Source organism: Plodia interpunctella, chromosome 11 (genome assembly GCF_027563975.2).
Source record: "Plodia interpunctella isolate USDA-ARS_2022_Savannah chromosome 11, ilPloInte3.2, whole genome shotgun sequence".
NCBI lineage: Eukaryota > Metazoa > Arthropoda > Insecta > Lepidoptera > Pyralidae > Plodia > Plodia interpunctella.
Window position 1 is genome coordinate 8,505,853 of NC_071304.1, and position 11,952 is coordinate 8,517,804.

The following is an 11,952-nucleotide window of genomic DNA, read 5'->3' on the forward strand; positions in this document are numbered from 1 at the left end:
GGCTTAGCACGCGTGAATTTCTATATATCAATAATGACAAAGTTGCATACAAACTGGCAACCCCTTAGGGATGAATTTCGAAATATCCTTTCTTAGCGGAAGTCTCCTAGTCACAATCTACCCTACTGCCAAATTTCATTGAGCTCAGTAGTTTTCGATATTTCGTCATACGTGAGTATTATATATATTTTTATTTTAAATTATGATATGCGTACCAATGTTCTAATAACTTCTTAGTTAGTTAGTTAGTTTCCAATTCTTTCACCGGGTCTCCGAGAGAAAGTTTGTGTTTTCTTTCTCAGTTGAAACTACTACATATTAATTACTATGTCATATATTAGTTAAGGTACGTACGGTTTGTTTCCATAGAATTGGTTTTGAAAATTAATTTATTTGACCCAAACTTGGAAAAAAAATGGTAGATACCATTAAAATATGTCACCAGAAGTTTACATCAGAATCAATTTGTCAATATGCATCTGTCTGCAGATATTTCTTCAAGACGAACTGCGTGGACCTGGACACGGTGATCCAGGAGGAGGTTAGCAACGACAACGACACGCTGCCCATGTTCGAGGGCAAGGTCATGGCCCGGGTCAAGAGCATCGAGTAGGTCCACCCCCTACTGACGGCGGCAGGGTGCGTTAGCGTAAAAAATATCATTTTTTAATAGATGTTGACTGGATTATAATTTAAACTAAAGGTCATTTGCAAAGCACGTCTATTGGTATTTCTTTCATTTGATGTCCGACCTCTCCTTCTTACGCGGTGAAAGATACTATACGTTATACATATGTATATTCCTCGCAATATATGAGATTTTGGGCCATAGCTGAAAGAGATAGCAATATTTGTACTTTCAGCAAAAAGTTCCGTTTTGCGGGCTTCAATACTATTCTATAGCATCATGGTTACACTTGATCCGACAAATATTAATTCATTTCAAAATTAAATTTGTTATATGAAAGACAAATCCATCATGTTATGTATTACCATGAAGCTACAGATAATACTGGAGACAGCGCTTTAAATGTATCGGCAAAATCATATACAATCGACCATAACAATTTTTAGCTTGTGAATCCTGCGCCGTCAGTGTGGAAAGAACTCAGTGACGAATTGGCCATGCGCCGCCGCGCCGCCCTGTCCCCAAAAGTACATTGTTGTACTGCGTTTATTTGAAGAAATGCCAAATTTGACTTTTTTAACATTTGTGAAATAATTCTAAAATGAATTTTTATTTAGTGAATAAGACATAGATGCAAGTTCGGAGTTGTAGACGGAGAAAACCATAGGCGTCTTCGTATCTTTGGTTTTGCTCATATAAAAAAAGAAAACGCGTATTTGAAATACACAAGAAATGGGACAGAGCGCTGGAGAACACATTTTAAAAGAATTATAATTAGTATATGAATTATCTCTGATACTTGCTTCTTTGTCTTATTTATTGAATGTTTTTACGTCTTCGATTATATTTGTATTCGAGACAGGGCGGCACTAGAATAATAAATTATTTATTTAAAATGACTGCGTCGGGCGCGCGCGACTGCGCCGTTAAAAAGATTCGGTTCCTCGACATTAACTTTTTTATTTTAATTATTTTTTTACTTGAGCTAGTTGAGTACGCTTACTATTGTACGATATTTTTTTTAATTCGAACATTGACAGTACGCGACTTTTATTCTAATATTCCTAGTGTTATATGAATGACTGCTTAGTTTGTATATTTTTAAATTAATGTTCTAGGTATAAATGATGTGTTCTGTTTCAAAAGATATAATTCGTTGATAAATCTGAGATTCGGAAAATTATTCACATGTTTATGAAATTTTATACTGTTCGATACAGGTGTACCAATTATGGGTATGCTATTTTTTTCTTACTATTTTAAAATCTTATTTTTAATAAAGTATTGTGAGCATTTCAACAACAATATCGATAAATGTTACACTCTGTATCGGACAAACGCTTCATTCGAAATTGGCAACAAAATCAATACACGATGGGATCTCAATCAAATACATAAGAATAACGCTCTAAGTCGACAGTTTACAAATGATTTCCGTTCTGCAGCTGTGAATAGGGGTAATTAGCGAGATTGTAAGAATAAATTGATCACTCTATCCTCGTACAGACATGCACAGATAGGCATTATATTACTACAAATTTATTTGTAATCTGCAGCACTTCAACCATCTTTCTCTCAAGAGAAAGACATTACTTGTAACTGCCGATTATGATTCAATATTTGTAGAAGTACAATCGCCATCAATATGCTTCCGAAGTGTAGTAATGTCCTGAATATATTTTTTATTTCCAGACTTTCGTGACTTGCTTAACTTTCAATGCTATTTTCAATTAATTTCTTAAATTTCTATATCGGGGTGTTGCTACATATAAAAGTACATACTGTGTTTGTCTAAAAACAAACGAATAAATGATTGCCAGACTGAGTTTCCCTAAGTCAGTTAGTTCCAACTAGTCTACCCCCGCGGCGTGACGTCACGCGGACACATGCCCGTTAGTACTTATTACTTCGCATATTGTAACATATAGTAAGTTAGATTGTCATGTCCGATCCAATGTACCGTCCGCGACGCAAACTCTGTGTACCTGCTTATCTATGAAATTTATTGACAGATCCAGTGATTTTCTAATTTTGCATATGATTGCGCTGCGGACTGTACATGAAGTGTTGCCAGCTAATCGAGTGCACTAAAACGAATGCACGATTGTGAATCGGGTGCGAAATCATGTGCCTTCAATGTTGATACATTTTTCATAGTTGATGCTTCTAATTAGACGTAAGTTAACACATGTAAATATAGACATAATTACTTTGATTCGAACTCTTTATTTTTTATTAATTTAATGAATACGTTTTATTTATTGCCTAATGTTGCGTAAGTGCGCCACGCCGTCTCAGACGTCAGCTTAACTTTCCATTTTCCTTCAGCGTCGTTAGTTCTCCGGCCATTTGTTGCGGGCATTGTGAAAGGGTACGAAAGGGAAATAATGTACGATTTTGCCAAATAGGTACATGGATTAATTAACAAAGAAAGTTATTGCATAAATTGATTGCCGCAAATCGCGATGTTTGTAACAAATGGGCGCGTGTTGATTATAAATAAAAGAGCGCAGAAATAAACATTGTGTAATTCTAAATTAATTTCTGTCACTGCCAAAATCTCTCCATTATCTCTAAGGATTGCATATTATTTATTTAATGCATAACAATTCTTCCTTAAATAAATGTTAATTTAGTGAGTACGTAAGGTATAAAGATTTATTGAGTATATGGTTTTAACTTTAATGGACGCTGAGAAAAATCGAAAATATTCCTTTCCTCCACAACCTAGAAAAGGAGACGAATGTATTTTTTGACTCCAAACGTCGTTTATTTTTTGTTCTAAAGTACAACGTTGTATGAGGATTTTTTATTATAAATTGTGTCTGAGACGCCGCCATCTTTTGTTACTATCACAGGTCGCCGCCACAACATTGTATAAATAGATGAAGTATATAATTGTAAATATCGCAGGCACTTTCAGTCGTCTCAAGGTACCTTATGATATCGCCATAAACGGGCTCAAATGTACACGCTCAAATTCCAGGTATCTCTAGTATCAGAACGCAAAATGCCAGATTATTTCCTTTTGGTTTTATGGTTCTATATAAAGAATTATGTTGTTGGACATTTTGCGTTGTCTGATACAATATCTGGCATTTTGCGAATCTCCAAAAAACGTCGAAAGTTAAAATTACTTGTTAAATTGTAAAAAAATATAATGTTTTCCAATTTAGAGTGTATACGAATGTGGAAGTTAAGTAAACGATGATTTGTAATAAATATATTGACGTACTAAAGTATTACTTTCTGCGATGTAACTATCGTTAGTAAAAGAATTTCACTAATCGGACTGTATTATTTTTTTATCTAGCACATGTAACATTTAAAAAAATAAAACCGGAACTGTGCCATATACTTATGATTTTTATTTGCCTTCTAGATAATTTTAAAAAATCTTGTTTTAATCTATTCAAGTGGTTTTGAGTTGAAAAATAGAAGTATAATTTTGTCAGTCATTTATTTCCACACACACCATTTAAATTTTCAATATATACATACTTGTTGTCTTACCCGCAAGAACAGAAATATTTTGGATATACTTTTATATCTTGTAATACTGATATATATTGCACAGATACTATGGATTAGGTTTTTTTTAATAACAGTAATAAACACGCACACGAATGCGCACACCCGATCAATCATTAGATCCTTTAAATTCTCATAATATATCAACCTAGACCTCATTTGTTTAGGTATTTATAAAAAGGATTTAACCAAAACAGAACCTTACGAAAATCGGCACAGTCATACAACGAACATGGTAATAGCACCAAGGTCTAGGTCACCAAGGAATGACTACAAATCACTATGGTCTGTCCTACAGCATTATGAACCTAGTTATAGTCTAAGCTGGTCTCGCACCAGTGACCGTTGAGCATTGTTTGTGATCCATCAGCTAGGACGGCGGGCATCATCTGAAGATGTCGCGGATGCCTTGCAGCAGTCTTGGCACCACTGGGTCGTGGTCGGCATATCCCGCCGAACGAAGGTGATGTGACACGCTCGATATACACTGGAACATGTTCAAATATATCTCGATGTTACCTGGGTAATTATAAAAAAAAATCAAGTTTCAATACACAGTAGCGTTAGCTTGCGACTCTTTTTCATGATAAACGGTAACAAAAATCCTCATGCAATTTTCAAAAATATTGGTTGAGTAGATATAGACTGAAGAGGTAGCAGGTAGGTTCGTATGTATAATATTGAGACAGTACATACTTTATCTAAATACGACATATTGGCCTGCGGACAGCGGTCGCGGGCCATGTCCACAGTATACGCGTTTCGCTCGCACTCGCGCAGTAGGGCCGCCAGCTCCTCTAGATAGAGAGGGAGAGAGTCCGCCGTGATGTCTGCCACCAGTTTGACGTTCAGCTGGAAGCCAGTCGGCACTTCCGGTTCTATGTCGTCTTCATCTTCCACGCGAATGCATCTGCGATTGGGAATAAAATATCAGTAAGTTTGTTTGACGGAAAACATGTTAATTTCGCAATGAATAAAACTGATTAACTAAAGTGCATTTTATGTAACAGTCAAGTAGCTATTTCAGTGATCTCGACCTGAGTTCGTTTTGACGGAAAAAATAATAAATCTAGTAATTAATAAAACTGATTAATTAAAATGAAATTTAATTGTATTTGGTTATTTAAATACCTAATAATAGCCAGTCAAATAGCCAATTGAGTGACCTTGACCAAATAATTGGCGTAATGGTCGAAGCTAGAGAACGAGAAAAACAGGTGTGACATAGAGAAGTGTCAAGTGGTGAAACACAAGATCAGGCTGACCGGTACTGCGAGGCGCGGCGGCCGGCGGGCCAGCGCTGCGAGGAGATGAGCCCCAGCAGCGGCGCCCCGCGCTCGAGCGCGCGCTGCAGCGCCCGCTGCGTCGCGAGGTCGAGCGCGGACGGCGCGCACGCGCACGCGGGGTGCGAGTGGTGCCACGCGCACACCGACAGTCCTTGCGCTAGCAGGCTCTCGGCCGCCACGGACTGTGACACTGGACCAACACTTTTTTGTTATTTTTTCTATCTCAATAGTTTATGAGCCAATTTGAAAAATTTACTTTTGCCGAAGAATGAATGCGCATTAAAAACTTCGTCAATCTCGCTCTCATCCTATTGTTTTCCTGGTTGTTTCTAGCCATCGAGCGTCGGATTGTATAACATTCTAAGTTGGAAAACATTCAGATGACAGTACGCGTACACGCATAGTAAGTATTCTTACCAGGCTCCATATCGCAGTGTGTGGAGGAGGAGGCCGCCCTGGCACAGCGGTAGCCGATGCAGGTGACGGCGGGGGCAGAGCCCCACAGCCCCGCGCTGTAGGTCCCGCCCAGCAGCCCCATCACCTCCGCGCGGGACGTGTGCGCGTGCACGTCCATGCTGATCAGCGCGGACACGTATATGTACACCTCGAATGGCGCCTGGTAACATATCAGAAATTGGTCTATGTAGTGGTAATTAAATGAAATTATATTGACTTTCCAAATTAACAATGAATTTATCAAAAATCACATACAAGCAATTGGCGGGAATATTTGTATGTCATTTGTGAAAAAATATTTAAATCAAGAATAAAACAATGTCTTTCTTTTTTATCGGTGGCCAGTAAAACATTAATCCTGGACAGAAATGGACTAAGTTGTGCTACGTCTTTCAAAGACTCGAACGGAGATTTTATTTATGAAGGCTATTATTTCTTCTTTTTTATTATGTAAGCGAGTACTCAGGAGTGATCGTTCTGAAATGCTAGTGGTTTTTAGCTTTTTGAGAAATAAATATGTTACACAAACTATTATTTATTTGAAAATTGATTCCAAATTTCCAAATTGTGTCCGGATCCTTGGAACTCGTTGAATTCCCGACAAGTCAATAATATACAATATTGAATGTTGGTTTCATTTTAGCCAATATTATTTATTACCGCCAATCAATCGCCAGAAAACCGCCCGCAGGGTAAGACAACAGGCCCGACAATATATAACTACCAACGGCTTTCAAACACACAAAAAAAAACAAAATTAACGATCAATCAAAATATTTTTACAATAAAAGCGTTAGTCTTTGACGGCCTAATTCCTGAATGAAAAAAATGAGGTTTCAGGTCTTACCGGCTTGTCGGTGTTGTAGACCCGACACGGCAGCAGCGGCACGGACTTGCGGAGCACACGCTCCTTCTTGGGCTCCGCGCTCTGCTCCAGCAGGTCGCCCGTCTCAGTGTGCATGATCGTGTAGCCGCCGCCGCCGTCCTGGCGACAATAATATTGCTCTAATACTAATGTCAAAAACCGTCTAAAACAATAATTAAGTTTGTCAGTAATGATTATTGTTTTATTTTGCAAAGTTTCATATTTTATTACAAGCTTTTATTTAGTTTCAGCTGTCCCGATGTTTGTCTGTCTGTAATCAAATTTTGCAAGTTAAATTTCACCTACTTCAATTTCTCATACAGAATTGAAATTTGCCAGGTCGCTTCAGTTTCCATGACAATCCATTATTATGATAAGAAAAAAGAAGATAATATTGATATTGGCATTTTTATATAAAAAAAAACTTAAAATTATCAGCGCGTCGCGGGGGATTGCTTCCGTCAATTTCGCGATAAAAAGCACCCTATGTGTTATGTGTATGAAATTTGGTACACGGGTAGAATATAACCTGGATTAACACAGAGTATTTTTTATCGCGAAATTCCCACGGGAGCGAAGCCCCGGGGACATCTAGCAATAATAATAAATCATTTATTTCGGATAAATCCATAATTGTTAGTAAGATCGATTTACTTGCTATATGACAAAACATCGTAATTTGAAAATAAGAAAAATTTTAATTTTAATTTTTTGTAAATCAATTTATTTATTTACATACCAGAATGATCTTCTTGGCTCTTTTCCTCATGGGTTCAAACTTCCTGCCCTCAAGAGGCACAGCAATCGGCGCCTCCTCTCCACTAGCCTTCACCGCCTGACTCTCCTCCCTGAAGTTATTCTTGGTGGACCCACCCTCGTTGTCGCTGTCTATGTCCACCTCTATGTCACTCTCTTCTGAGTCTTTCTTCTTCTCTATTTTTATCTGTAACATAACTCTTATGTAACTGGTTTGTTTAGGAGATATTTAAGAAAAAATGGAATCCAAAATCCAATAGATTAATAACATATCACACAAGTTTTAGAATCTTTTTCTGATGGGGCCCGGGTCTTGGATGTTTAACTATATATGTATTTGTTATAAAATATAGTACCGTTGAGTTAGTATGCCATAACACAAGTCTCGAACTTACTTTGGCGCTAGCTCAATCTGTGTAATTTGACCTAATATATTTATTTATATTTAATATTTTTGTATAAATATATCGCATAAATTTGATAATCGCATCAAATTTGATTTATCATTGAAGGTCAAGCTCAAAATCTCAGATTACCTAGTTATAAAAGACCTAGTTCAAAAAGTGATTCCTCGCGGACGAAGTAGCGTGCAAAATTACTATGTAGTTGATTTTTGCAATGAACTAGCCTCTGTCAACTCTCATATATCCACCATATTAAAGCTAATCAACAAATGATGTCTGGTCTGGTGTAGGGTCAAATGGTTTTAGCAGTGTCAGGTTTCAATGATAAACGACTATCATGTGTTTATCACAGTGACTATGTTTCACACATCACGTAGAGATTTATCTGAAAACCAGTTGCGTGCAGCACTTTCTAATCTCTGTACGCTGTCAATCAAACAAATTACTTAGGTTTTAAAGTAATCTATTAAAGATTTATCAGTTTACTTCGATTGTCGGAATCGAAACCAGTGTGTATAGTACATAGAAATTAGTCTCAGATAATTATGAAGTTTATTCTTATTTTTGCCTGTATGTTAACGGGGGCTTTAGCCCTCGACGAGTGCTACCAAGACGTGTCATTGGACTGCAGCCAATCGTCGGACGGTCTAATCCTCCAACGGTGCAACGCGAAATACGCTGATTACACCCGCTACGGTAACGTTGCAACAGAAATGCAAGCGTACGCCAACTTGCACTTGGAGAGATCGTACGAATACATGCTATCCGCTTCATACTTCAACAACTACCAGACAAACAGAGTCGGATTCAACAAGCTGTTCAAGAAACTGTCCGACGAAGCTTGGGAACGCAGCATTGCGATCATCAAACACGTGACAATGAGAGGCGATGAGATGAATTTCGCTCAGCGCAGTATACTGAAGCCTGTTGTACGGAGAAACTTCATCGCTGAGGTGAATGAACTGGAGTCGCTGGCTAAGGCTTTGGATACACAGAAGGAGCTCGCCGAAAGAGCCTTCTACATCCACCGTGAAGCTACCAGGAACAGTCCACATTTGCACGAGCCCGAGATCGCTCAATACTTAGAAGAGGAGTTTATAGAATCGCAGGCGCAGGCGGTCCGCAATTTGGCCGGTCACACGTCTGACCTCAAGAACTTCATCGCTAGCAACAATGGCCAAGACCTGTCCCTATCTTTGTATATGTTCGACCAGTATTTGCAGAAAACGGTCTAAATCTATGTGATGTAACTGTGGTAGTGATGTTGTAGCCAATACTCATTTAGGTATTCCAAAAACAATTTTTGTAGATTCAAGATTTTTTTGTTTACTACATCACTAGTACAAATATAGGATGATAGAAAATATTATGTTTAATTATAGTACTTGCATTCTATGTTTGTTTTAAAACCAGCAGCTAGTAATGTAGTTTATGTCACACTCTACCCTTCCCACTATCTCCATAATTTTGTTTGAACTAATCAATGGCACTGTTAAACATAACCAAACGGAACAATAACATATTAAGTAACAAGGTTCATTATACATAAATGTATGGCACCTTTATTCTCTAGTCTTTCATATATCACATACAATCCTAACTGCATTGTCAACACTGGCAGCCATATCTCCTTTAGTCAGGCCTCACATTTTAATAAAATTATACTGTAAATACAGTATAATTTTATAGGCTTATCTTATTATTGTCACAAAAACAATCAACATCAACGCACAGCCGAAACTAGTGGATCACTGAATTTGGTATACCAAAAAATGATTCCTAAAAATCGAGGGAAAAAGGGAAATACGGTATTATCACACGCGCACGAAGACGCAAGCAAGTGCTTATTGCAAATGTTATCTTTTTTCTTCCAATCTTAATTCTATTAAAAGATTATAAATACTAAAGGAAATATATTTGTTGCATATTGAAATATTCAGTTTTCAAATTTAGAAGAACATAGGGTAGGAAATCACGTAAGTGAAGCTGCGCTAAAGCTAATTTAAAAAAAAATTCTTACCACTTGCTCCCCTTCAGAAACAGGCAATGTATGTCCAGTACCCAATACAATATGCATCTTTGGGCTCCTCAAACTGTCTTCCGACAAACTGGAGTCCTTCCTCTGCCTTCCCTGAGGTGACTTTAACAGATCCTTACTTTTATTCCTAGGTCTACCTTTCTCGGAACCAGAAGTTTTTCTCCTATGATTGCCCATTTTTCTACCAGCTTTGGCTCTCTGAAACTTCTCTATATTCCTAGAAACTATATCGGTCAAATCTAAATCTGAGCCTATGGATTCCGTTGACCCCAACATCAAATCGTCTTCATACACCAGGTCTCCAGGGTCTATGTCCATCGCAACACTTTTATTATTCGCAATTTCTGACTTTAGTAAACTATTTTTCGACTTTGTGTACTTTCTCTTTGTCTTTTTCGCACTTGTCATATTTGGAGTGTCATCTGTAACAATTTCTTCCTGAACGACAGCGGGTACATCCTCATGATCTACGTTCTTCTCCAGACCAAATGTGGGGGTGTCCAAATTGATCCCATGTTCAGCCTCAATCAATGCCTGGATTTCAGCTTCAGTCTTTGTTTTCAATGTTTGTGAGATTTTGCGTATGTTTCTTCCATATTTTTCCTGAGACATGACATGACAGTTTTATAAAAAGGTGCATGAAGTTTGTAAGGGAAATACACAAATAAATAAAATCTTAATAACTATCCATTAAAAAAACAATATTTTTTCAGAATTTTTTTCTGTTATTCAGGGTAATCTTTGGAACTCCTTATATGAAATATCAATATTATACTGAATAAATACATGTCACAGCTGCAATACAACTGGGAGGATGCTCATCATGCACTATTTTTGAAATAAAATTATTGTAAAATAAGTCAGATGTAAGCGACTCACCATTTCCTTAACTAATATGTCCCTTTCATCACGAGTCCACTCTGTACAAATGATATTGTTATCTCTGTCTATTGATTTACTTTTAGGCACTTTTTCAGGTTGCATTTTTTTGCCACTGCAATAATTTGAAAAGTTTTTAATTTGAATTATAATAATACTGCAAAAAGTTTTACAACAGAACCACTGCTGAAGCAAAAGTATTAAGATATATCAAACTATAATCCAAGAGAAAAAAGTTTTTGAGAATGGTTGGATATTTTATACTTGAGTAAGGCTTTAAATCTGGAATAAAACATCAACACACACATTTGAAATAGTCACTAAACTATATGCCTTACATTTAAACCTAAGGCTTACCTAAGCAGATTTTTATTCTGGATATCATACCAGTTAGTGGCAGTAGAGTCCAGAAGCCATTGTGGATGAACTGTATCCTCTCTGTTGGAGCAAGATGGACTGAAAAGTTACAAAAAATACTTAGAATTTGTTAGGATGAATTGAAACTATGGGATTGGTTTTATAAACAAAAACCATGGATCACGAGGATTTCTATTTCATGCTAGATTAAGTACTTTTGAATGTATCAGATAATGTGAACATGTAACCTGTTGGTGTACCTTAAATAAATAAATTAAAATTAAAAATTTCTAGCATAGATTATGTCTGTTTACACTAGTTTCGCAGAAATTCATACAGATATAGTATCGAAATTATGGATATTTATTGTTTTGGTATTGAAAAAAGGGTGAATGATGTCAACAAAACTGTGTCATCATGAATGTCAACAATACTAATAATAATAAAAACCATTCCAAATAAGAAATGAAATATTACTTCCTAGTATAAAAATTATTTCTATTAACACTCACATTCCTTGACTATTTTGAGCAAAGCAAGAGTTAAAAGTAAATTCTCCAAGAACGTCTATTTCGTCGTCGTCCGCCATTTTTATTTGTGTCGTAATATTTTTTTTTTTTGATTGGATCTTTGACATTGACAATGTAGCTCTGTAAAAATGCTGTCGAAGAGTAGCGTAGCGACTAGAGAGAGTGAGAGAGCAGATACTATAAGTGGAGGCGTGGAGAGGCACATGCTACGTAAATTTATCG

The 11,952-nt window shown here is 36.9% G+C and overlaps 3 protein-coding genes across 9 annotated transcripts in view; 2 read left to right on the top strand and 1 right to left on the bottom strand.

Annotated features, from left to right (window-relative positions):
• Axn (Axin) overlaps positions 1 to 3,985 on the top strand; it is a 65,407-nt gene extending 61,422 nt beyond the window's left edge. For all 5 annotated transcript variants that reach the window (XM_053752172.1, XM_053752177.1, XM_053752173.2 and 2 more), the window contains one exon: positions 490 to 3,985. In XM_053752172.1, the coding sequence (XP_053608147.1) occupies positions 490 to 613 (124 nt within the window). In that variant the 3' untranslated portion in view covers positions 614 to 3,985. The remainder of the gene's footprint in view (positions 1 to 489) is intronic.
• Positions 3,986 to 4,071: 86 nt separating this feature from the next.
• On the bottom strand, positions 4,072 to 11,867 carry LOC128673972 (uncharacterized). 3 transcript variants are annotated; one of them, XM_053752169.1, is made up of 10 exons: positions 11,713 to 11,867; positions 11,231 to 11,299; positions 10,844 to 10,958; positions 9,947 to 10,567; positions 7,506 to 7,709; positions 6,749 to 6,886; positions 5,863 to 6,061; positions 5,425 to 5,635; positions 4,856 to 5,069; positions 4,072 to 4,646 (listed from the first exon to the last, which is right to left on the bottom strand). In XM_053752169.1, the coding sequence occupies exons 1-10, from the start codon at positions 11,835 to 11,837 to the stop codon at positions 4,545 to 4,547; spliced, it is 1,998 nt and encodes a 665-aa protein (XP_053608144.1). In that variant the 5' UTR covers positions 11,838 to 11,867; the 3' UTR covers positions 4,072 to 4,544. The 3 variants fall into 3 exon arrangements, with proteins under 3 accessions (XP_053608144.1, XP_053608143.1, XP_053608145.1); XM_053752168.1 differs by having other exon boundaries at positions 11,201 to 11,299; XM_053752170.1 differs by having other exon boundaries at positions 4,539 to 4,678; positions 11,201 to 11,299.
• LOC128673978 (ferritin light chain-like) lies at positions 8,301 to 9,321 on the top strand. The gene has a single exon (XM_053752185.1). It carries the CDS (start codon positions 8,472 to 8,474, stop codon positions 9,159 to 9,161), a length of 690 nt encoding a protein of 229 aa, XP_053608160.1. The 5' UTR covers positions 8,301 to 8,471; the 3' UTR covers positions 9,162 to 9,321.
• Positions 11,868 to 11,952: the final 85 nt, after the last annotated feature.

What these genes read in the sequence shown, in the direction of transcription:
- LOC128673978 (XM_053752185.1), top strand. Translation starts at nt 8,472, where the DNA reads ATGAAGTTTATTCTTATTTTTGCCTGTATGTTAACGGGGGCTTTAGCC.
- LOC128673972 (XM_053752168.1), bottom strand. Translation starts at nt 11,837, where the DNA reads ATGTCAAAGATCCAATCAAAAAAAAAAAATATTACGACACAAATAAAA. An exon ending in ACATATTAGTTAAGGAAATG is followed by an intron (nt 10,568 to 10,843) that starts GTGAGTCGCTTA and finishes GTCATGTCTCAG; the next exon opens with GAAAAATATGGAAGAAACAT. An exon ending in GAGCCAAGAAGATCATTCTG is followed by an intron (nt 6,887 to 7,505) that starts GTATGTAAATAA and finishes TATTGTCGCCAG; the next exon opens with GACGGCGGCGGCGGCTACAC.